The sequence below is a fragment of the Helicoverpa armigera genome, chromosome 1 (genome assembly GCF_030705265.1).
Source record: "Helicoverpa armigera isolate CAAS_96S chromosome 1, ASM3070526v1, whole genome shotgun sequence".
Taxonomy (NCBI): Eukaryota; Metazoa; Arthropoda; class Insecta; order Lepidoptera; family Noctuidae; genus Helicoverpa; species Helicoverpa armigera.
In genome coordinates, this window is record NC_087120.1 from 9,535,757 (window position 1) to 9,560,917 (window position 25,161).

At 37.2% G+C, this 25,161-nt stretch overlaps 1 protein-coding gene and 1 long non-coding RNA gene across 11 annotated transcripts in view; one reads left to right on the forward strand and one right to left on the reverse strand.

The window, feature by feature from the left end:
• Window positions 1-21,274, forward strand: part of LOC110378206 (pleckstrin homology domain-containing family G member 5) — a 65,087-nt gene extending 43,813 nt beyond the window's left edge. For 3 of the 10 annotated variants that reach the window (XM_021337365.3, XM_021337367.3, XM_049837005.2), the window contains 17 exons: window positions 3,699-3,862; window positions 4,160-4,333; window positions 4,407-4,542; window positions 5,265-5,372; window positions 5,705-5,848; window positions 6,491-6,579; window positions 6,663-6,834; window positions 6,986-7,144; window positions 7,279-7,411; window positions 7,601-7,700; window positions 8,047-8,147; window positions 9,013-9,335; window positions 10,025-10,224; window positions 11,260-11,418; window positions 15,776-15,896; window positions 18,446-18,516; window positions 19,561-21,274. In XM_021337365.3, the coding sequence (XP_021193040.3) occupies window positions 3,699-3,862; window positions 4,160-4,333; window positions 4,407-4,542; window positions 5,265-5,372; window positions 5,705-5,848; window positions 6,491-6,579; window positions 6,663-6,834; window positions 6,986-7,144; window positions 7,279-7,411; window positions 7,601-7,700; window positions 8,047-8,147; window positions 9,013-9,335; window positions 10,025-10,224; window positions 11,260-11,418; window positions 15,776-15,896; window positions 18,446-18,516; window positions 19,561-19,615 (2,409 nt within the window). In that variant the 3' untranslated portion in view covers window positions 19,616-21,274. Of the gene's footprint in view, window positions 1-3,698; window positions 3,863-4,159; window positions 4,334-4,406; window positions 4,543-5,264; window positions 5,373-5,704; window positions 5,849-6,490; window positions 6,580-6,662; window positions 6,835-6,985; window positions 7,145-7,278; window positions 7,412-7,600; window positions 7,701-8,046; window positions 8,148-9,012; window positions 9,336-10,024; window positions 10,225-11,259; window positions 11,419-15,775; window positions 15,897-18,445; window positions 18,517-18,683; window positions 18,765-19,560 lie in introns of those variants that run through there. The other 7 variants (XM_021337368.3, XM_049836795.2, XM_049836963.2 and 4 more) reach the window with 5 other exon arrangements.
• Window positions 21,275-23,335: 2,061 nt separating this feature from the next.
• On the reverse strand, window positions 23,336-24,909 carry LOC135117437 (uncharacterized). Its single transcript, XR_010277192.1, has 2 exons — window positions 24,222-24,909; window positions 23,336-23,561 (listed from the first exon to the last, which is right to left on the reverse strand). It is a non-coding gene; the product is annotated as an uncharacterized LOC135117437 (long non-coding RNA).
• Between the last annotated feature and the right edge of the window lie 252 nt (window positions 24,910-25,161).

Below are 25,161 nucleotides of genomic sequence, written 5' to 3' on the forward strand. Positions count from 1 at the left end.
TTAGACAATGTAGAGGGAAACTATCCAAAAAGTCAATCAGTACCTATTTGGGCTGTCAGAAGTCGTTAGCCGAAAAGATTTCACGCTGGGGGAGGTTTGCACAACGGCTGGCTATATACACTGCTTTTCGCGGCTGCGAAGCCAAACCTGTGTACATACCTATTTGTATTGTCCACACGAAAATATAGGTTTTAGTGAGTAGAAAGAATATTTGAATTGTACCCATCTGTTCAACATTTAATAACTGGGTTAGGAGAGTAACATTCTGGGCTATTTTCCGCTATGTAAATACATATATGATTAGCTGTTCCATGCAGTTTCACCCGCGTCCCGTTTAGTGTATTTTATGCTGTGGTACATAGTGAGCAATAGCGTCGACACTTGAGTCATGCAAGTTATGCTGTCCTGGTACGTGAAGAAGCAGGTGTATCGGAATTCCGGGATTATCGGGTGTTTCGTACCTAATCACATTAAATATATGTTATGTACTTTATGATAGATATTCTATGCCAAATTGTAAAAAAAAAATACCTAATGCACTAATAATTTTTCGTTAACATAATTTACAACACCATGTGTAAAGCAGAGATAAAGTTAGGAGTTTCGAATGTTTTGACGTGTTTGTTTTAATGTGATTAGGTTACGAAACACCCGATAGACCTACTCTGGTTATTCATCCTGTAAGTTGGTTTTTAACTAATAATACTAATAACTAATAATCGCCGTCCCGGGGATATTTCTTTCCGGATAAGACATAGCCCATGTTCAGCGCAGAAACTGTAGCTTCCTAACAGTGAAAGAATCATTCAAATCGGTTCAGTAGTTCCGGAGCCTGTTCGCGTCAAACATACAAACAAACAAACAATATTTTTTTATTTTCTCTTTATATACTAGTATAGATTTATTAAGACTGCCCACTTTAGTCCTAAGGCCAGTCATATTAGAAGCGGCATTCCTCATTCAGAACAACATTCCTTTCGTCAAAGATCTCTGTGGTCTGGTTGGAGCTCTCCCTGACCGACGCGTGTCCTAAATGGACACGTTACTGTTCTCCCAGAAAGTTGATTCTTAATAATAATTGAGAAGAACATGATAACTGAAATAACAAATACCTAATGCTATTTTACATTTCTTCGTAAATCATTCAGGTCATTCAAATAACATTCTCATAACCCCAAGGTATAATATTATCAGTTCCTACTTTAGGAAGTTACAGAACATTTATCCGTCAGGCACTCATTGTTTCTCCATTTGACTGCACATCGCGAGTTCTCATATTATTCCCTTATTGTATTTTAAAAACCCATTTCTAAAAGGCACCTATGCTTTGCTTCACTAGAGCGGCAAAAATCATCAAATTGTCATTACACGGATGTGTGTTTTTCGTTGTTGTTATTCTTGTGTGTAAATAATTAATATTTTTTAAAAGAAAAGCCATAAATAAATAAATAAGATGCAGTGTCAAAGTTCTTATTTTTCTTGCTCTGAATACACTACTTGGAGTTTATGTAACTGTATACAACCATACATATAACCATAACCATATAAACCTAAAACAAAATTAACAAAGCAGTTTTAGGCTATACAGCATATTAAAATGCTTATTTAGTACATATAGGCATGCTTATTTTATGCCTATAATGAGCGATTTAACTCTTAATTGCAGTAAAAACCTTGTTTACTCTGAATGATATACAAAGCTATTTCACGCCACTTATTTATATGAAATCAAGATTAATATGAAACGAATATCATTTTGTATAATCCACGGAATAATGAAAAGCGGTCACTTCCCTGGCCTGCCCCCGTGCCCTTCACGACAACAATAAAGGACAAACTCGGGGCCCGACACAATCACATACCTAATGACTTATTTGACTTTATGGTTTTCGAGGATTTCCAACAATGTGTTACGCACCTACGCACGCACTTCTTTATTTCCGTGTTGAGAAATTGTGAAAAATTATTCAAGACGTTTCATTCCTTTTAACACTGAAAAATGAAAGCTTGTCTGAATAAGATCCCAGTTTGTTTATATATCTTAAAATTAGAAACGAGTTCTTACAATACGCAGTACGCACCCTGAAAATCGTTTAGCAAAAAATAATAGGATCTCTTACAAAATTGAAGCATCACGGATGGAATCGACGATCCCTATCATGAGGATTAGTCGGCCGCGGTAATAGCCTGCGTGCTCGCCAGAGGCATTATGAGATATTGAACAATCCAAAAACGTAATGTATTTCGAAAGTAGGATTACAAATTCAGCATTGTGGCTCCACTTTAACCACATTCGCTTTTAACGAAGAAATCCGATCCGTGGTTGTGTAACGTCCCGTGAAATGGAGACGCAACTACCCTGTTTAAGTTCCCAGTTTATTTGCAAAAGATGCGGGTCAGTTTTATAACGAACACGAATGATATAGGCGGAAACACACGTCGTTGTTACCTAAGGTGCTCTTTATTTAAACTGTAGAAGACGAATATGTCCATAAATACATCATTTTACATAAAATATACCATTTTTCACCATTTTAAGCATTCAGGAGCTTTTTGTATCAAGGACTTAGTTAAAGCACAGGCAGTAAGTAATAAGATAACGTACCTAACTTTATGTAAAGCACATCTGACGGTCATTCCTGAGAAATTAATTGAGGTCAGTAAAAATATAAGCTACCAACTTGGTATCGTGAAAATTTCTAACTTGATATAATCCGAACGAATGCGCAGCTAACTTTATAGAACTCATTTGGGCTAACAAGCGGTTGTAATGGATCTTAAATTACGAATTTAATTAGTAGGTATAGCCAATTCTGTTTTAATTTGAGGACTTTTTTCTAAACCATAAACATTATTTTTTTTTTAATGATTTGAGCATCATATTTTGACCATCGATTTAGACACACGGTTTTGTTATTTGTTTAATTTTATTGACTAAAGAGTTGACCTGACTTTTCGCGTAGGTATGTAAATTGAATTCCAAATCATTCCTCATAAATTCCTCTATCGATCGAAGATAACACAATGACACTACCTACACGCGTAGAAGGTAGAACATAAGCGGGATATAAATTAATACACAGAACCCTAGACGTGTGTATAAAAATAATATTTGCCATTAGGTTTACATCTAGTTTAGACTCGCACTTATTTACAAAGGGTAAAAAGTCCTGAATCAGTCCATATTTATTTTGGACAGCCAATACTTACTTGTCAAATAGTTATTGTCAAACAGTTATTATTATGTAATAATACAATTTAAAAACTAAACTTACATTTATTGTAAATTTAAGTTAGTATAAATATAAGTTAATTATAAACGGCGTCGAAAATTGATCCTCATCGCTGTCACCAAGTAGTATATCAAATAGGCGGTATTGACTCGATGGAAGAAAACGCATTTAGCGTTGGCCTAAATAAAAGCCAGCCCATGGGAAGTATCAACCAGGCGCTTTGATAGATCCTCGTTAATAGTGACCATATCGGCGAGGTAAGGCAAAATAATATGCAACAGCGAAGCGAACTGAAAAGAAAATATACTAGCTTCTTTATCTTCAATTTGTCAGCTTTTATCCACATTATTTGGTCTTCTGATTTATTAAAAATCTGTCAACCCTCGCTTATTTCATGTTGGGTATAAAGTGGGCTGAATGGGCGGTACTTTACCATATAATAATGTCTGGTTTCCTTTGTCTTAGTTATTTATAGCTACTGCTCACGCCCTGCAAGAACGCGGCAGATTGCTGGACATAGATACTGCGAAGCTGTTCACCAACATACCCGATATCTTAAATGCCAGCCTCTGCTTTTGGGAAAACTCTTTGTATCCCATGATAGCAGTGGCCAACGAAAGCAAATGCCCGTAAGTTATTTAAGTTGTAACAATTTTTAGCATCCAAAAAGCAACTAGTGGTAGGTGAGTCGAAACAAATATGAAAATGTTTGTAAACGTAGCAACTACCTTTTTGTCATGTGATATTTTAGTTAAATTAATATCTAATCTGATTCGTTGCGGCCTAGATGACATAATTTGCATTCTATCAAACAATGTTAGTATGAACGGCCCTGCCTTTGTCTTGCTTTAATAACCACCTAGAACTAGCCTTAGCACAATATTACCACACAGAATTACCAGTGACACGTATTTGTAAATTTTCAGATTCAACACGGAAATCATGGCTCCCGGGTTTTTGCATTTCCGGGAAATGTTCTTGCCATATGAAAAATACGTCAAATGCCAAAAAAGTGCTTTGGACTACTTACGCTCCCTAACTAACAACTCAGATTTCATGTACTACTTGTCATGGTGTTACCGTCGTTTAGCGTGTAGCAGGTTAGTTTAATATTGTTCTTCAAAATCCCTATTTATTTCGGAAGGACTGTGTGTCGACGCGAGGTGAAAATAGTCCGTTTTCTTTCAGACTCCAGCTTGCAGACATAATGGTAAAACCAATGCAGCGCCTGACGAAATACAGTTTGCTTTTGCAACGTATGCTCAGTCACACCCTTACGGAACCAGAAGCTTCCTCCCTGAAGGCTATGGTAATGTTAGCTATAATAAGTTGGTCTTTATTTAAGTGCCAGTGCTTAATTATGTATAAAACGAATCTATACTAATATAATTTATCAGGGTTATTTTTTTGATTGGTTGTTTGTAATGAATAAACTCGAAAACTACAGGACCGATAAAAAAACACTTCTAGAAAGCTATATTATCTGCGAGTAACATAGCCTATATTTTTTTCCCGGTACAGGTAGTAGTCCTCACGGGGCGCGGGTGAAACTGCGGAAAAAGCTAGATAGGTACATTAGTATATATTACACCTGCATACGTAACTAGCTGTTGCCCATTATATAACGGTACTTTAAGGTTCGTCAAAAAGTAAAGAAGCTTTGTACTTTTGTGTGGTATAGTAGTATAACCACGGAGGAGAAAATAGCTAGCGAAGGTGCCCTAACTTGAAATCTCCTAAGAAAGTAGCGTGCCAAAATACGCGTGTTCGGGGAACGAGGAACGTGACTGGCTCCACCCGTGCTCCACCCTCATACACCTTTTATGGGAAGCCACCCATTTTTTTTTTGTAAACCCAGAGTAAAGCAAAGTAAAAATATTACTTTCACGTATTTGACCTACCTGAACGCGCCTGACCTACCTGCCTTACGGTATCTCTGCTAGTTTTTTTGTCCTCCGTGAGTAAAACCTATCCCGTGACTCCATAGAGAGGACAAAAACGGTATTAAAATATCAATTGGTTTGTATTCAGGAAGCATGTGCTAGAAGCTACGTAACAGATATAAATAGATCAATACGACAAAGAGAGGAGTTGCAAATGATGGACTGGCTGTGCTCATCCATCGAGAACTACGAAATTGTAAGTTGTACCCTTGCCCTCAAATGTATCTTCCAATTATATTACCTACTTATGTAGCCGAAATTCGTGACTTATTACATTTTTTTTTGTATTCGTAGGTATGTGATTGTCAAAATTAAGTACCTACCTATCTACATATTTAATTGTTTGGCCCTCACTTACACCTTGTTTTGTACTTATTTGGCTTAAACTATAATCACGTTTCTTTTTCCGAGTAGCTTCTCTATTGTGTTAAAAATCCAAATCCAGGTTTTTAAATAAAGCACGCAAGTTCTCCAGTGCCCTTTCAAAATCTGGTTCAGTAAAATGTTATGTGAACATTCCTTTATCAGGACTTCCGCGATGAAGAGATGGATAGATGCTATCGAGTATTCGCTCAGTTGAATCTGAAGGCGCCGATGGTCAACTGCGCACCCAATCACAGCCGCTCCTTGGTTCACCAGGGTGACTTGCGTTACAAGGATAACATTAAGGAGGCAAGATTAACAATTGATTAACATCTTTGTATTCCCTACAAATGTCTCCTGGAAAGTATTCTACGCGAACACGCTTTTATATTATATATTTTTTTCATAATGAGCTGTGCCTAACAGCACTTCCACCATAACGGATTTTCCGCGCGTGTCATAACCGAGCTTATGCACGCGAAACATTCCGAGCAGCAAAAATCGCTCAGGTTTAAACGTCATCTTGCCAGTAGATGTCAATTGTTTAATACTGTGCATATACGAGTATACACAACACCTCTCTTACGGAATCGAGCAGACTATCGAAAAAATCGTCTGGAAAATCCGCTTGTGTGAAAACGCTGTTAATTACGGATGCATCCAGTTTGGTTTATCTTACATAATCATAGAATAGAAATGTCTCTTTATGTAATTTTATGCATTGCGCTCTTCGTGTTGCGAGCAAATGCGACTGTAATGATGTAGGTACCTTTAACAAGCGCTGCGATTTGTCCGAATATTGACCTGATAGATTAATTGAAAGTTTTCCCAGTAAACTTGAAAAAAAAAACACTTAGCGTTAAAGTAACATTGTAAAATCAAACAACAGTCTTTGTAACTTTTTGGTAGTTGAAACAGGACAGAGAAGTGTTAAACATTGATTTTCAACAGATGGAAGTACGCGTGTTCCTTTTGACCGACATGCTGCTAATCTGCAAGAAGCAATCTAAGGGCAACAACCACCAGTACAAGCTTGTAAGGTAAATATCACTTTCGCACTTTTGCACTACAGCGTTTGCCATAAATTGCTCTGCGAACTACTTTTTAATAATGTCGTTCACAGGCCAAAGTTTTTCATCGAACGTCTGATTATTTACCCGAGGAGCAGCCCTCGGAACATAAAGGAAATAGGGTCACTGGTGTGCGTGGTCCTGGATGATGTCGGTTCATCATGCATGGCTTTCACCTTGAGCGAAACAACATCCAAGGATTCGAACGCTCAGAATTGCCTCAAGGTATAAATATTTTTTCTGTCTAACTAAACATAAAAAGACAACTGCGTTACATGCACATGCGATCATGTGACAGGAACAACTTAAGAAAACCTATTAATGTATGAAATTGTGTATCGAAGAAATGGTCTATTGAAACTAAATTTTCTTTTAGTATTGGGAGCATAAACTGCGTGAAGCGAGAATCACATATGAACTTGCTATGTGGTTCTACAAGAACCCGAATCGCGATCTCAGCGAAATGGACGCCGCCCCCGACACGACATCATCCGAAAGCGGGAGCACCGATGGAATGCCCAGCGCATCTCGCCCGGTAAGTGTAACAACTATCATGCGTACATACATAACATAATAGATATTACAGTACTAGAAATATTTTTTACCGTGCATTAATAAAAGTATTTGATGTTTTTTCATACAGTAAATAATATAAAGCTACTTGTTCAGGGTGACAAGCCGACCCCTGATGAAGCCAGTATTGACCGCGAAGCTCGCGAGCGCGTTGCTGCCATGCTCCACCGCAGATATGTCCCTGCTGAGGCAGAAACGACAGTTTCCACGCAAACAGAATCATCCGACGGTACGTTTTGCTTAAATACTATTTGTAGAGGTGTTTCGACCCACATATATCTAACTGGGTTTCGTAATATTATTAATTGCACTCAAATTTTTCTCATCTTGTCTGCCAGAACAAACTTCTTCTTATCTTCTTGGTCACAGTGACATACATGTTTTTTAAATAATTTGTGAAATAATGATTATTTTGTAGCCGAAGGGAATACAACTCCAGGCAGGAGCAGCTCGCGTAACCAAATTCAACGCACGTCCACTGGAGGCAGTTCAAGACTGTCCAGTTTTCAACAATCAAGGTACTATACGCCCGAGATCTCGGGATATTTCAATTAAAACATCAAAATAACAAAATATAACGAATGAAACCTTTAGACTAAATAGTATTAACTACTCTACAGTACCATTTTCAAACCTTTCTTAGTGAATTTATTAAATATTCGCTTAAAAAATCAGGAATCTAGAATTTAAAAAAGGATTAAAAATATAGGTAATTTACACTACTTCAAGAACAATCAACTTCATTTTCGTGATTTCCCATTGAGACCCCCCAAAAATATTAAATAAGTAATACAATAAAGCACCATGGCTTTAAGTTTGGACTGACTAGTTAAATAAACATAACATCGCATAATTTGAATGCAGTGCTGCGTCTAACGATGACTCGGAGCCGGGGCCTAGCCGTCAGGAGTACGAAGCCGGCTCTTCTGTTGAGCACATCATACCGCCTTTGCACCCAGATGATGGTACGTCCTTTACTTACTGTTACAGCCTTTTTATCGTCCCACTGCTGGACACAGGCCTCCTCTCACACGGAGAAGGACGTCCTTCACTTAACCACACTTTATAACTCCACAACACATGAATTAGATCACTAATCAACTTGCGTAGGATGATTTTTCATTTCTTGGATGATATGAACCGAAAGAGTTTCAGATGATAACCATTTCGCAAGGACTAGCATTGCTTTCATCATTTAATTAAAGGAACTATTGATAAAAAATAGATTGCACGTACTAAAGCTATAAATACAAATGCGTTAGTTTTTAAGTTGTTAAATACAACTAAGTACTTACGATAAAACTGCTGAAGCGATCGAGATAAAAATAGTGGAGAGATGATGAAAACTGACAGTTATAGGCCAGACTAGGCTTATTCGCGTGCACGAAGTAATCCCCTCAGGAAGCAGGTAAAACCGCGGACACCATTTTGGTATTTAAAAAAAGCAGAATACAAGGAAAACAGTTCGTTTATTATTTAATTAGCGACCCGCCCCGGCTTCACACAGGTGCATATCAGAATTGCACCCAGAGTTCAAGCCGGAGTGGGTCGCTAGTTGTGCATATAAACCTTCCTCTTCAATCACTCCATCTATACAAAAAAACCGCATCAAAATCCGCTCGGCAGTTTTAAAGATTCAAGCATACATAGGGATATAGGGACAGAGAAAGCGACATTGTTTTACACATACTATGTACCTAGTGATATTTCCATTAGAAATCAGTGTGGGTCGGAAAACAATCTTGAGTAGGTACTTTACAAAACTAAGATGAGCATACACTCACGTAGGTGATAATGTACATTATACAGTGTTAGTATATATTTTCGCAGCTGGAACATCGATCACTGTGAACGTGGTCAGTGACAGTGAGACGACCCTCGTGCCGGCACCGCGTCCTGTGAGCTCACAAGGTGTCCCAGTGATGGTAAGACAAGGGTCCGGGACAGCGGCAACAATAGCTGCTGCCGCGGTAATGCCGGTCACAGCCGCAATGGCAGCCGCTGCTGCCAAGGCCGCGGCAGCACCTGCCGTAGTTGTCAAGACGAGTGGGCCCCCGACACCTGCGGCGGAGCCATCAACATCAGGAAAGGCCGTTACGCCAGCGGCAGCCACAGCACCGCCGCCATCGCCTTCGACGTCTCCTCAACCACCGGTGAGATACCTCACTAGCATTAGGTATATTATTAGCAACCAGTCCCTTCTCAGCACGGGTTTACTCTACTCTCACTCTATACAGATATAATCTTGATTAAGTCTGTATATTAGTAGCACATGAAAATCCGTTGTGTTGGTTAAAAAATATCAAACATCGAGAGCAAACAATATGTATACCTTCCAGATGAACTTCAATGAATTTCAATGAATGAACTCGGGTCGAACAGCTTTAACGACATTTTCGGACTTAGTATAACTTTTGTTGAGACAGTTTATCATATCACATTATTGATATTTAATAAAACCGTCCCCCTAACAGTTACCTATGTTAACTACGTTACTATTATACTACAATGATGGAATTATCGATTAAATTAAATTATTGCCCCCATATAGGTAATAGAGTGCATGTTTACGTCACGGTGTGATGTCACCTAGACGAATTTGTAAGCGACAGTACCTTAAATAGATCAATTGTGAAGTTCGTTCATTTAGTAACCGCTACATTAACTAGCAAACTACTAATACTAACTAGCAAAATACTAAACTCCACTCTCCATTAGTCTGAATGTTGTGTAGTGAAAATTCAGGTATCAAAATTCACTGAAAATATTTTCGATACAAGGTCAATGAACAAGTTGTGGTTTTCCTTAAAGTTAATTATAAAAGGGAATGACGCGGTTACAGCTGGTGGTCCTGCAGCACTCGCCGACGACGAAGGGGTCGCAGCTCGGGCGGCCCGTGTTCCCCGGGCGCAACATGCTGCGCGTGCTGCCGCAGGCCTCGATGATGGCGCTCGTGCACAGCCTGCCCGACCTCACCGTCGACCCCGCCGCGGCCGCCGCCGCCGCTGCAGCCGCCGCCACCCCACCCAGACCACCGCAAAGGTAAAATACTTACAGCCAAAATCTAAAGGACTTACGAGAAGGTATATCGGGTGTTTCTTACCTAATCACATTGAATCCTACCACATAATATACTTTATGATATTCTATGGCGAATTGTAAAAAAAATAACCTGATCCATTCAGTGGTTTAACCACAGGAGTCATTTTTCGTTTTTATAATTTACAATATCATGTGTAAAGCAGAGATACACTTAGGAGTATCGAATGTTTTGACCAGTTGTCGCTTTTCAAGGGAGAATTTCCGTTGTTTGTAATGACAAATGACTGACTCATAAATGGTGTTCTAATTCTAGCATACTTTAATTCTATTTACTTAGAAAAAATCTTTTTTTTATTTTTGCGTATATTTTTTTTTCTTTGTGATAATCGACATTGTATAAACCAGTATATTAATGTGTTTGATTAAATGTGATTAGCTCCGAAACCCCCGTAATACGAGTATACCTATAGGTGTTTTTTGGTGGGAAATCATCAGATGACTTCTCCAGCTGGGTGCAGCGTGAGGGAATATCAGAGGAGTCTTACTGACAACGGACCCTCCCCCCCCCCGTTCATATGTACTTACTTGTAACTTTTTGTTAAGAGGCACATATGCACTTGAAGTTATCTAAGCTTTCCTGGATTAGCCCTCATGCCCATTAACCAAGCAATTACACAAGCGCTTTCTGTTTTAGTCTTGAACTTAGAAAAAGTCGCGCTGGCTTCGGTCGTGCATTCAGAACCTACAAATTATGTGTATGTTTACAAACAAACAATAGTTCACAGGACTGGGACCAAAAAGTAAAAGAATACTTGGGACATCAACCTTAACACGGCAATAAGTTACGCAATATGTAGGCTACCTTACCATGAAATCAATAAATTACTTGAGTATCCTATTTAATCGATTCGTTTCCGTAAGTAGGCAGGTATCGCAAGTTTGTAATTTGTTGAGACTAATGAACTCTGATGACAACTTTCATAAGCATGTTACTACAAAAAGGAACGGAGTATTCAAGAGTTTTGTGTTGTACAGCTCCGGCCCACAGACGGCGTCCGACAGGCTGTACCAGTCGCACCAGGAGCAGCTGACGAGGAACCGCCTGGCCGCGCAGCAACATCAGCAACAGCAGCAACAGCATTATCTCAGCCCAGACCAACGCGGCACCAGCTACCCGCCGCCCAGCCCGTCCAGGTATATTCCTGTTCTGTTGCGCGATAGCGCATATTATGCCAAAACATAGCGAGTGCGTACCGAGTTTTTTTATAAAATATAGCTAGGTAGGCGTATTCCTTGAAAATACATCTTTTGAAGCTTACTTGAAAAGCTTACGTTTTATAATCGTTCATTTAGGTAGAACTTAATTCCCACTGTGCAGTGGGAAAGTCAACGGTGACTCAAATTATTCATCTATGTTGTAACGGGCATCACGAGCGTCTTATTGGGCGATGACCTAAGTCATCTGATACGACCACCTAAGCCCTGAAGATGGCCCGGTTCCCGTATTTCTCATAAGCAGTGCTATAAAAACGGTGGTAGCCATAAAAAATTTAAGAATTACGAGCATAATTGGCATTTAACTGGTCATATTTTTAAATTTTAGAAATTGATTAAAATTCAAGGATCAGAATATTACTATGGCGTCATGCTAAATTATTTCGGTGGTTGGAAGAGCATGCTAAAAAATATGTTTAATTTTTTAAATGAATAAGTCTGTTTTATAGTATTTCTAAATTGAAATATATGCAAGTCAGTCATGTTGTTCAGCATACCAAACCTAATCTATCTTAACAGGCTGAAGGCTCAATTTACTTTACTGCACTTTTAGTCCTTATGTCGATAAATTAGCATTTTTCCATCGAGCACCACTTCGGATCTCAAAAGGCGGTTTACCTAGTAATCTCTGATCTGTTTAATTGTTTGGAAACAAAATTATTAGGGCTTAAAAGGAAAATATCCTATCGACTGGCAAATATTGATAACTTTCAAATGTCATACATTGCATTGTTGTTAAGTTGATGATGACATAAACAGTGGACAAATGTATCAAATATCGCAACATTGTGACAACGACGGCGAGATTCCACCGGTGTGAACAAAAATGTTTCTTCTGGTCTAGCAATAGTAACAAACAGCTTATGAATGTTTTTAAAATATCCGCGAAACTGAAACCTTTATCTGCGGATACTATGCCAGCAGTGGCATTCGCGAACAAATTGTGCGATTACAGTTTCAGTGGAATCTCGTCGTCATTCATGAAACAAGTCTACAGTGAACATTAGATCTTACAAATGTACATAATAGCTGGGCTTCTAGAAAATCATTGACTACATTTTTTATGTTCGCCGTAGTTTCAGTTTCAATTGTAAGTTATAAAATAGGTACCGATGTAAGAAACTTACCTCTCTCAAAAATAATAAATATTCTTAGTTATGTTTTTAGACTAAAAGTGTATTTTTCTAAATATTAGTGATGGAACTTTTGCTAACGGTACCTTTGAGATATTTTTACAGTCATGTAAAAATACTTCAGCGTGGAATTCATAACCTCGTTTGTCTTTAAATTTTCATGAAATGATAATAACCTGAGTCTTGAAATCAGGATATCAAGACTCAGGTGATGGGTTTCTACAAAAATCTCATGCCCGCGTTGTAATATAGGTACTTAAGTTTCCAAAAATCGGTTTCTCAATAAATACTTGTCTCGATTCAATTTCCAGCTATTACCTTTTATTTCGAGATTTAAGGCTGAGTAGACGTAGCACTCTCAATAAAATAAAAAAGGAACTTATTTTTTAAGCAGTCTTTATATGTTGTGCATGTGATTATTTAAAAGAAAAGCTGTAATGATGAACATTACCTATTCCATTGTTTATTTCATTATTATAATAATCCCAGAAAATGCATCGGTAGCTGAAATTCCATTACTAATACAATTAAAAACAACTATAACTTTGTAATAAGTGGAAGCAATTGTGAAAAATATATTAATATTAAATCAACCTCTTGAATGCCGCTAATTAGAGAAAAATAGAAAATCAATTGTGTCTTGCGTAAATCTGCGCACAAGGGGTTATACCTATGTAAAATGTGAGAATAATGTAGCCATTATCGTTATTGTCGCCATGCTCAAGCGGAATCAATCTAAAGATACCTTTATATACATACTTTGCGTCCACTGTGATATCTTACTCGTCTCTTCTGACATCGTGAAAGTATGGTTACCGTACTAAATGGGCTGCCGAACAAAATATTTTTGCGCGTTATTTTTTTCACGTAAACCTACACTATTCTCACAATATGTAAGTGTACATAATGTATTAAAATCTAGAACTTACCTACTATTAACTATGATCTTCACTTAACTCCATTTCGGCCAATAACCACAATAATCAACTTTTAGCCGATATCATCATCTCCCGAGACTTTTTCCCAACTATGCTTTCAGTCTTACCGGATATAGCGGAGTACCAGTGTTTTGAAGGATGGACTGCCTAGTGTTACACTTACTAGCTTCTGATTACCCGCAACGAATGCCAAAGATGTTCAATGACAGCCGGGACCTACAGTTTAACGTGCCATCCGAAACACAGTAATTGGTGTCTTAGATATACCTACTTAGAAAGCACATACGAACTTAGAAAAGTTGCATCGGTACTTGCCCGACCTGGAATCGAACCCTCACTCTCATACTTGAGAGGTTGGTGCTTTAGAATAGAATAGAATAGAAGTTTATTGTTTCCAGTATTACAGCAAACAGAAAAAAAAAATTAACATGGAGGCTATACTACCGAAAGCAAAAGGTTTACCCATTATTTAATTGATTTTTTTTAACTTTTTCTAACGAATTCACCATCATTGCTGATCGACGCCCGAGCATCGCGCATCACGCACATGTTATATCCAAAATACAGTTTGTGACGGAAAACAAAGGATTAACATTAACATACATTCTGATGAAGAGGTTTATCAATATTCATAATTTAAGTATGAACCCTTTCTGGAACATTAAAGTTCTCGATTCTCCAATGGAGTAACAGAAAATAAAGCCGAGGTGTAGAAACGGCTCTTCACCAAGTCTACAATGTCTGAACATACAATCGCTAGGCCCACGGACCTGTTCCGTGGCGGGAAGGGAAGCCACGGAGGTCGGAATATGCTCTCCATCGCAAAACTGCTTCTTCCATTACGACAAACTAAAGGATGCTTCATAAAAACAATACAGTTTCAATCGTGAAACCAAAACTGTAAAGCCAGCTTTTCACTATGGGATATAATATAATATATATGACATCCTGAGATATAATATTTTATCGCTAATATTTATAGTTTAGGATGTAATATATACATGGTAAAATTAATGACGAATGACTCAAAGCTAAATGCTCAATGTGGCCTCATCTCAAAGCTCAAAACGAGCTATGGAGAGGGCTATGCTCGGTGTTACTCTACGTTATGGAATCCGGAATGACGAAATCCGTAGACGAACTAAAGTCACCGATATAGCCCACCGGAGTAGCAAGTTGAAGTGGCAATGGGCAGGCCATAATGCTCGCAGAGCAGATGGCCGATGGGGTTCAAAAGTGCTGGAGTGGAGATCACGGACTAGCAAGCGCAATACTTATTGCTCGGTCTCTTCTCCAGGCTTCTCCAAAATAAACAATACCTACGATGTAGAGGTATATAGTTGCAAAATAATGTTATGGTGATCATATACATAGCTTCGTTTAGACTACGAATTTATAATGCAGTCAGTTTATTGAAAATTTTTGAAAACAACTGAATGCTTTATTCCAAACAATGATGATGACTTAAACTTCTAACTAAACATAGATCTGATATTTTGATTGGAATAGTGTCGTAGTCTAATTCTTAGCTCACTGGCATATTTGAAAGTTATCAGTTGCCGTTCTTAGGCTCACTTTTTAAATAAGTATTCAATTCTGTTCGTCAATCAAAACGAATCACTTACGAGTATTTAAGTGCAAATGTAAAATCACACAATTTCTATATGTGACCCATTCCGAGGAACGGGACCTCCCGGGACCTCCAAATCGTGTGAAAGATAAAATATCTGGAAAGGATTAATAAAAAAATAAGCTGTGCCGACCCCAAACAAAACTGAGATAAGAGCATAAGGGTACTCGTACTGACTGCACGGAAATATAAGTCAAAACAGTTTAACAGTGATCGAAAGATTTTTCTTAAATAAAATAATTGTACATAAAAAATATAATGAAAATCAATATCTATAAGTACCTACCTATAACACCTGCAACCAGATATACCCGCTAATGTAACTGCAGGATTCGTGATGATTGACAACTGGTTCTTAACATTAATATGCCAACCAGGCTTTTGGAATTTGTATTTTTTGAAAATTATGGCCACCACTGTTGAAAATATTATATTATATAAGTATCTTAAGAAACAAAAGAAATACAATGACATATTGTTAACCAATTTCACTTTTGATTGTATTTTTTTTAACACAAAGGAGGTATACGCGGAGCGAATGGTAAAAAGTATGTACAACATGTAATGTGTTGTAGAGCTTCATTGAAACGCGGACTGGCGTTCTCGTATTCATTCAAGAACCCACCATTATTGAAAATGGGCCACGTGAATAGCCAGCAAGCTGAAGCTGTGCCTTCGACAAGTCAAGGATCTAAGGTGATGTGAAACTAAAACATTTACGTAGGTGCAGCTTATGTACGCTTCTCAAAATATAGCACGTTGAGTTTTAGAGCATACAAAATGTTTTGTAGTTTTACACACTATAGGTACTGTAAGTGACGTAAGTATGTATATATATATTAATCCCACCAAAAACATTAAATGTAAAAAAAGCCAATCCTCTACGCAATTCCTCCACCGTAAAAAGTTTTGATATCGCATAGAAGCCAAGTCCTGTTCAACTTTATTTGTAATAATAAATCAATATTTTGTGACCATATCAATAGTTTCGTTCACTTTACAATAATATTGACTTGGCCATGAGCACAATAAACTACAAATATAATACGGCATATCTTGGAGAGGTGAAAGTCAATCATGAAGTTTAATATCACAGAATTAAATACTTTTAGTTTTTTCAATTGTTACTAAATGACCGACAGTCAGTATCATCCAAAATCATGAACTGCACATTTACTATGCGCATGTTTGGTCCATGGTGATCTCAAATTCCAATCAGTCCAATCGTAAAGTCATGTCCATATAGAATGTATCAATTCAATGGTATTTACACATTATTTCAGGGAGCGACTATTAACTTGTGCTCATGGCCAAGACAATATTATTGTAATGTGAACAAAATTATTGATATAGTCACAAAATATTGATTTATTATTACAAATAAAATTGAACAGGACTTGGCTTCTATGCGATATCAAAACTTTTTACGGTGGAGGAATTGCGTAGAGGATTGGCTTTTTTTACATTTAATGTTTTTGGTGGGATCTAATTTATTTTTTGTAGGTCTCCTTCTTCTCTAAGTATATAACAAATTAAATTAAATTACATGCAACTAACTAAATATATAACAAACTAAATATGTAGACCTAAACTAGCACGTAAACAACATTTTTTTTAAATAAATTAAACAATTTCGAAATTGTCGAATTTTTAATCGAATGTCATTTAGAATAAAGAGATTTATTTCAGAGGTAGATGGCGCTATCACATGAAATTGTTTTTTTAACTAAAACCGTAGCGCGATTTAGACCAGGACAACGCCATCTATCGAGCGAGCATGCAGTATTTATCGCACTGCATTAATATGAAAGATTTTATCATTATTCATTTTATTTTAACCTAGCTTTTTTATTCATATGTATGTATATTTAATACATAATAACAATATACCACACTACGTAACAAAACAAATAGTAACATTTTGTACATAAATAAATAACAAAGTTATCAATGCAGTCAAAATTCATACATAATGTTATTGAAAAACCGCAAATATAAATTTGTTTCCTATTTTTTTATTAAGTTTTAAGGTTTTTATAATTTTCCCTTTATATGTAGCTAATAACCTATCTTGGTGCCAAATTTGAAGGTTCTAAGTTTGCTAGAAGTACCTTAGACTTTTGATGATCGGTCAGTGAGTGAGTCAGTGACAAAATGGTGTAACTTTGATCGCTCATAACTCGTAAACTATTTATTCAAATTTTTTGTAATTTTGGGACTGAGCTTGTTCTAATACTTACTCTTGGTCATCGAAAACCTAAACTCCTAGCTTTGTTCACATGGAATATACAGGGGGCTGAAATAGCCGCGAAACGCTTCGAGAAAAGATGGTACGGCCGTGCCCGCTTTGCTCGAGTCTTGGCTGGGGCACTGCCGTGCCCTCAGATAGTTTTAGCCCTTTTATAGTTTAAACATTGGTTACATTATTAGATGCGGATAAAAAATTACATATGCTTACAAAAATCATATTAAAGTCTACAAACATCTAGCAAGCTTATTTTGTATTAATACCTATCAGTTGATATTATTTCATATATTATTATGTAGGTAAGTTTGTTGAAACAATAGTACGCATATTTTATTATATATAAAATAAATCATTTCACAAAGGCCTCTTTTAGGTATAATTAATCGCATTATTATTATTTTATTGGGTGTAGGAACTATATGAGTCTGACTTTTAGGCAGGGTGTTTATTGTCATTTCAGAATAAAGAATCAGCCCAGATACCTACGTAAAATTGTCTGTAAGCATGTCAACTTAGTTGGACTTACCTACTATATTTAAAAAAAATGTAATAAATAAATAATATTGTAAAAATGTTTAAAACATTTTAGGTTACCAATTATAATTAGTAACCATAAATTGGATTCATGAGCTATAAATTAATTTGGTTTCTTAAATGTTTGTTAAACGTCGTCAAGAGAATGTGGGGTATTTTTTACTTATTATACTATACATATAGTAATATAATTATCTAACGAAATTTTTTCAACAAAAATCATTGTACAATATCAATGGTCATGATGTAAATATTTCCGCAAACAACGAAATCCCCAATCAATCTTCTTGTAAATATATCAGTATGTAATTTTTAACAATCGAATTACATAGTTCCATTCCGTGAATGACCTACTATTTATTTTTTAATTTTGTTATTTTAATAACTTAATCACATTGGGATCGGCACCTGATTATGTTGCAACTAAGACAAACTGTAAATTAACGCTACTTTATTTGTACAGGTCGAATCGGGAGAATCCCCTGGAGCGAGCATGGAGAAAGCGGACAAAAAGTCCAAAACAGTAAATACCAGGTAAGGTAACAAACATCATATTAAAAATGTTACTAGAGACTATATCACTTCAAGTACATAATTCGATTATTATGTTTTGGGTAACAATAGCAGTTCATGAGTTGGAACTATGATAATGAAGGAAATATTTGTAACGATGGTCATAAAGGGCTTATATGTTGTATCAGTTCCTTCTTCAGTCCGGGCAGTTGGCAGTCCAAAAGCGAGGGATGACATATAAGGTGCTGGCGGGTGATGACGTTTACAAGGCAAGATATCTTAGATCGTAGCTATAGCCTTCATTGCCTTTCCTTCACTAGAGGCAGCTTACTCCATCGCAGGGCTTTGTAAATGGCATTCACCTGCCTTTTTAGATTATAAGTTTCTAGTGTGTTCACCTAATTCATCTTACATAATCAAGTTCTCTGATCAACTTTTTGAAATAGCAGCAAAACTTAATAGGCAAATACCTACTGTATTAAAAGAATCCTTAGGGACTAGTATTACAAATACGAGAGCAACTTAAGCTGTCTGTCGAGCTTTCATGCCAAAACTACTGTACTGAAACATTTTAAATGAAAGGACTCAGGCTCACAGAGAGGCATCACAACTTATGTAAAAAGATCTACATTTCACGAGAGGCCAAGGTATTGAAATAAATAGCACAGAACAGTGGTAGGTATTCAAAGAAAGAGAAACTTAAAAAGCTCCGTATATTTTTGGCATTGTTTCACCTAACATTAGAATGGTGGCTCAAAGTTGTCACGTAAGATTTACTAGAGATAAAATGATTGTTGAGATAAAATGTAAGTATATAAAGATAATACACAAGAACTTTTTTGCGGACTATTTGCAACTCACTGACTGCACACACTACGTTAGTATATTTCAGCAACCACTTACTAAACCTGGCAATTATTTGAAAATAGCAACCAAAATTTGTTGTTGAAAAATAGAAAACACCATCTGCGTTGCAACACTATCTTTTAGTCTCCTACACATTGCAAAACAATAGTGTAGTCAGTAGATATATAGCTGGCATTGTGACATGTGTTGTTTGTACAGGAACAAGGGTGGGTCGGTGAGCCCGGGCTCGCAGAAGGACGACAAGGGTGACTGACCACAACGCTGGCGCAGAGCACGTGACTGAATGCAGCCCATTGAACTACATCTCAAATGGCTTACGAATGGTGTTCGTAGTTTCCTATGTGGTCACCAAATATTCAAGTGAAATTTTCCGCTTGAAGTGAAGCAAACATTTTTTCCGTAGTGGTTATAACCATGATACTTACTTTACGTACTAATGCGGTACGGTACTTCGTAATGTAGTACATTTTGTTGATAGCTAATTTATATGCATATTTCAGTCTTAACTAAGTAAATTGAAATAAATGTTAACAAATATATTGACACCTTTTGTGTAGAATTTCATTGTATATTGTATCTTGACTACCTAATTACATAAAAAAAAATCGGAAAACTACTTGTTTATTATTAATCGTTTCATATATGCATGTCAAAGTAGGACTTAGTACATCTTTCTCATCATTCGTATAATTGAAATTGTTGGAGACATATATTAGAGGTATATCGTAGAGAAAAATTTTGGTAGCCAATTTACGGTTACTTTATGTACATTTAACTTCATAATAGTAATAGTTTTATTGTAAATAGCTCCATAATATTTCTGACAGAAATGTCTAGTGATTTTAATAAGATTTTTATTCAATAAGGTAGTGATGTAGTATGATTTTTCAGTAGCTACTCAAAATAAAATTCTCTAAGAAAAAAAATTATTCAAAGGTATTTATCCACATAAAACTGTCATAATGAAATTCTTATAGTAGTAATGATTATCTCATGTTTTCAAAATAACCTTATTATTCGATAAAATTTATGTAGAGGTGTTAATTGAAATAGCAAATTGATGAAGTTTAATCGAAAGAAAAGAAGCGGAAGATATTCCACGCTTAAGGCGATGAATAAAGACGTTTAACAGTGCAGTGATAATGAAATGATAATAAACGTTAAGTGTAGGTAAATTAATAATTACTAAATGTATGTCTATATTAGATTTAACGTCTATATTAAATTTTTCGCATTTTGTCGACATATTAATAATGCATTAAGATTGAATATTTATCGTGCATATTCTGCAGTAAATGAATGGTTTATTATCATGGTCATGGTTTAAAAATAGGTATCTTTCAATACTTTTATTAAAAAGTAGGTATTCCGCGTTGTATATCCCGAATTCGAGGAATCCCAGTATCAGTAGCATTTTAAAATCTGAATGTTTAACTAAATATAATTTAAAGGAAAACATGTTATTTAAAGTTATATACTTGTATTACTATTATAATAATAGTGATTTTTGTCTCTGGCCCAACAAGGCTTGCAAGGAATGAGGATTACCAAATATGATAGTCACCACATAGTGGGCACCGGACAGCCAAAATACCAGAAGCGGCTGATCACTATTCATCCTACTACCTATAGATATTTCAGAATGTCTGCCACATAACTTGCTCGCCTTGTCTGACTATGTTAGAATTAGATATAAAATTAACAAAAACAGTATTTATATGAATTACTTTCCACTCTGTTTTGTGATTATAATGTAGATGGAAATTTTTGAAAGGTGCTATAAAAAAGTGATAAAGGTAGGTAAGTAATTCATATAAATAGGTACTTATTAGGTTCTTTGTTCTATTTCATAATATTTAATGTTATCCGAAGTGTTTAAGTAGTTTTGAAATTAAATGTCGTACAACCAAAACCGCTGGTTTTATTTTAAAACGTTTGATCTCGTAATCCTACTTTACATTAAATACTACCCACAAAATCTAATTTATCTAGGTAAGTTGTAGGGTTCTCACTAGGCAACATGACCACTGTAACCTAAGTAGTAGGTACTCATGGGTAACAGATAGTGGACAATCTGGTTTTGATGTTTAATTGCTCGAGAAAAAGTTTGTGGGTCCACGGTGTACGCAACAATATTCTCTAGCACCAAATCTTAAAGGCCTTGAACGTTTTCGCTCAACTGCACGGATAGACCATGATGTGGAGCCGTAAATATATGGAGAAGATCAGTGTCCACATAATTCTAGTCTGGGTCTTGTTAGACTTCCCTGTTCTGTTAAATTCTTGTCATTTTACTCTTGGACTGGACTCTCGGACTTGACCATCTGTGCTCGTCTCTGAATTTCTCTGCCACATCCTTCTCGGTCGATGATTAATGATCACAAGTACACAAATTATCTTAGGTACAATTCTTACAACTTCCAAGTTTGAGAGTTTTCCCGTTCTCCCGTACGATTAATCAGTTTTATTTTGGACTTGAACTTATTCAATGAGAGACCAAACAAACAAACAGTTCCGCCAGTTCCAGTTTAGAGGAGGCAAGCAAGAGAGTATCATCCACATATCGTATGTTACTGATCTTCTTACGCTTAATTGAAATGCCTCCATCCTAGTCTTCTAAGACTGTTTTCATTATGCCATAAAAGTATGTGTATTAAATAGAAACTGAGATAAAATTCATCCCTGTCGTAATCCCTTATAAGGCTTAAATGGACCACATTTTTCACTCTGGCTATTGAAACCCCTCCCTTATTTTGCGAGCGCGGTCGTTATCGCGTTCGTGATCGATAGTCGCGAGCGATCAACGAAACTTAGTGCGGCGATACGCCCATTTCTCAGAGAATTTTCCACATCCACCGCCACCTTACAATCAAGCAATCAATGAAGCAAAGAAACATTGGAACATAGTACTCTTAGCCTTTCTCTACCGTAAGCTCTATATTGACCACTTGCTCCCCTAGTCCTTGATCTTTTCCCAAAACTACATTAAAAAAAATGTTTATTGTCAAAACAGCAACTTTACATTGTGGTAGTTACCGTTGAGCCACAAACTAAGCACAGCTTGTATCTTGTGGCTCTAAAATACATATGTCTCACCTTCCTTACTTTCAGTTCTGTAACTTACCAACAAAATCAAAACTGTTTCATCTATTTACATAAATTTCCCATTGCTGGTTGAGTAGTTAGGTAGGCTATATCAAAGAGATGTCAGCAACCCCAGCGGGGCCCAACAGGGCCAAGGCCCGCCGGGGCTGCGGGATTATTCGAAAGAGTTACCGCGGCCCCTGGTACATAAAAGGTCTATGACAGAACATGATAGATTTTTAGTGAGTAAAAGTCTGACACTCTCACCGCTGTTAACCCACAGCGGGAAAGGTCATTTGATGATTTTTGCCATCAATAAAAAAAAGGTAGGAGGCGAGCTGTCGCTGCCGGCTGCGGTACGGAGGATGGTCAGCAGCGCACACGTAGGCAGTGGGACGTGGTCAATAGTGGTCATGTCCTTTTATGAGGACGTGATGTCTTAATCCCCCTCTCCCGCTCCACAGCTTCCTTCTGCGACATCAAGTCCTCGCAGAAGGAAGCTGTGGATCTTGACTCCCTCGGCCGCAGAACGGGTATATACCCGTCGTGGGGGATGGCGGACTTGGGGTAACCCCCGCTCCCTATACCATCAAGACCTGATGCGGTGGCGCGAGCGAGTGGTGTCGGTTGCCCCTGAGGCGATGTACGGGGTAGGTCAACCTTCGAGTGAGGCGGGCCAGCACTGGTGTGAGGCTGTGAAAGAATTTGAAATCCCGCGTGTACATACAAGGAGACACACTGGGGTAGTTTTAGCCGGTAAGAGTCCTGCACACCACTCCGCCTTCCCACGCAGAGGAAGTCCGTGATGATTAGACCTAGGTGCTCAGTGCTACAAAAAAAATGTATTTGTGTAGATGTTTACTAAGACAATGTTCAAGAAAAGTCAAGGAAACGAAAACAATATTTATAATTTTTTAACATTTGCGTTGCATGCACTGGTTCTCGCAACACTTTCCTGTAGGAGTTATTTGAAATATTCGATTCTTGCGGTCCCTCGCAAACACTGGTCCTGGCTTCGCCCACATTCCCTCCTTGATGCACGGTAGCCACATGACTAATACAAGCGTCATTAGTACTATACTATATACCATGTTTTATCCATACATTTGTTGAATCTGTAAAATGATAATAGATAGGTGTCACTTTATGAAACGAAACTTAACGGACTTTCGAGACTTTGCAATAATTTTGGATTAGTTACAGCCTTTTTATAGTGCCACAGCTGGGCACAGGCCTCCTCTCACACGGAGAAGGATTGAGCGGCTCAATGCGGTGTTGGTGATTTCAGACTTTATAGTCCAAGTTTCCTCAAGATGTTTTCCTTCAACTTTTTATCAGCCATTGGTGTCTAAGATATCCTACTTAGAAAGTACATACAAACTTAGAAAAGTTGCATTGGTACTTGCCTGACCTGAATTCAAATCCACACCCTCATAATCGAGAGGTTGGTTCTTTGCCCACTAGGCCACCACGACGTCTAAATATCGTAAATACGACTTCTAATAATTTTGAATAAAATCATAGATTGACTGGTTTTCAACTACTTTCTTTGTAGATGACTATGCATGTTGGTCAGCAGTTTCGGATGTCTGGAAGTGTTGGCTCTGACTGCTCTTTTACATCAGAATAACACTGGCTATTTTTAATGTAAATTAGGAGCTGAACTTAAAAAGTACACATTCACCAAAGGTTAGTGTTCAATGCAGCTCGTATTAATAAAATATGAATACCAGCATTACCAGCTTTTTTAAATTACCAGAGTAGGTACAACTTACCTTCCAAGCTGGACGGTGGGGAGCCATGGACTTAATTAAATATACGTACATGTATAAAATGTACGAACGTACCTGACACGCGACACTTTTATTAACACATCCACAAAAGTACTATTTTAATGCCATGACAGTCTAAAGTAAACGGACATCACGAGCGATACAATCTTTCAATTTAGACAGTTGCCAAAAGCCACAGGAGCTATAACGTATGAAGTCAGAAACATCAAAGAGTATTCAAATAATGCCAGCTGTTAGGGCCTTTTCATACTAGCGGATTGCGAGCGTCTTCAAAGCGGAACGGACGCGCAACGAATACGTTATGGGCGCGCAACGAACACGCCGCGCATACGCAGCGAATTCATTGCGGACGCGCAACAAATTCGTCACGAAAAGCAGTGTTTTATTCGTTTGCAAGAAAACACAAAGTAGTCGCTCTCTTCCATTCGTTTATTGTTTGAATCCATTTTGTTACTGAGTGTATTGTACGTTGTTAATTTGCTACAAACACGAAATTATAAGACCAATGTACCAATGATCCCTTAAATAAAGTCTATGGTCATTAACTTTATTGTAGGGGTACGTACCTGTAGATATGGGTAGTCATTTGTCTGTAAGGGCTACACGGACGGCGGGTATCAAAAATTTTGATTAGGTAATCGTCGTACTACAATTTCGGAAAAGTATACCCTTTGTAGGTATACTTAAATCTTCAAAACTACGCAACCGATTTTCATGCGGTGTTTTTAAATACACATTAAAGAGGAAGGTTTCCATGTATAATAACATACGTTGAATAGTGTAATAAATACTGGAAATACTGCTGTCCCGTGCGAAGCGGGGGCGGGTCCCTAGCACTAGATAATGAGATTTTGTTTGGGGATGATTTTTGCACATGTCGTAATAACAAAGTACTACCTACGCTTCATCATCTACTAAATAT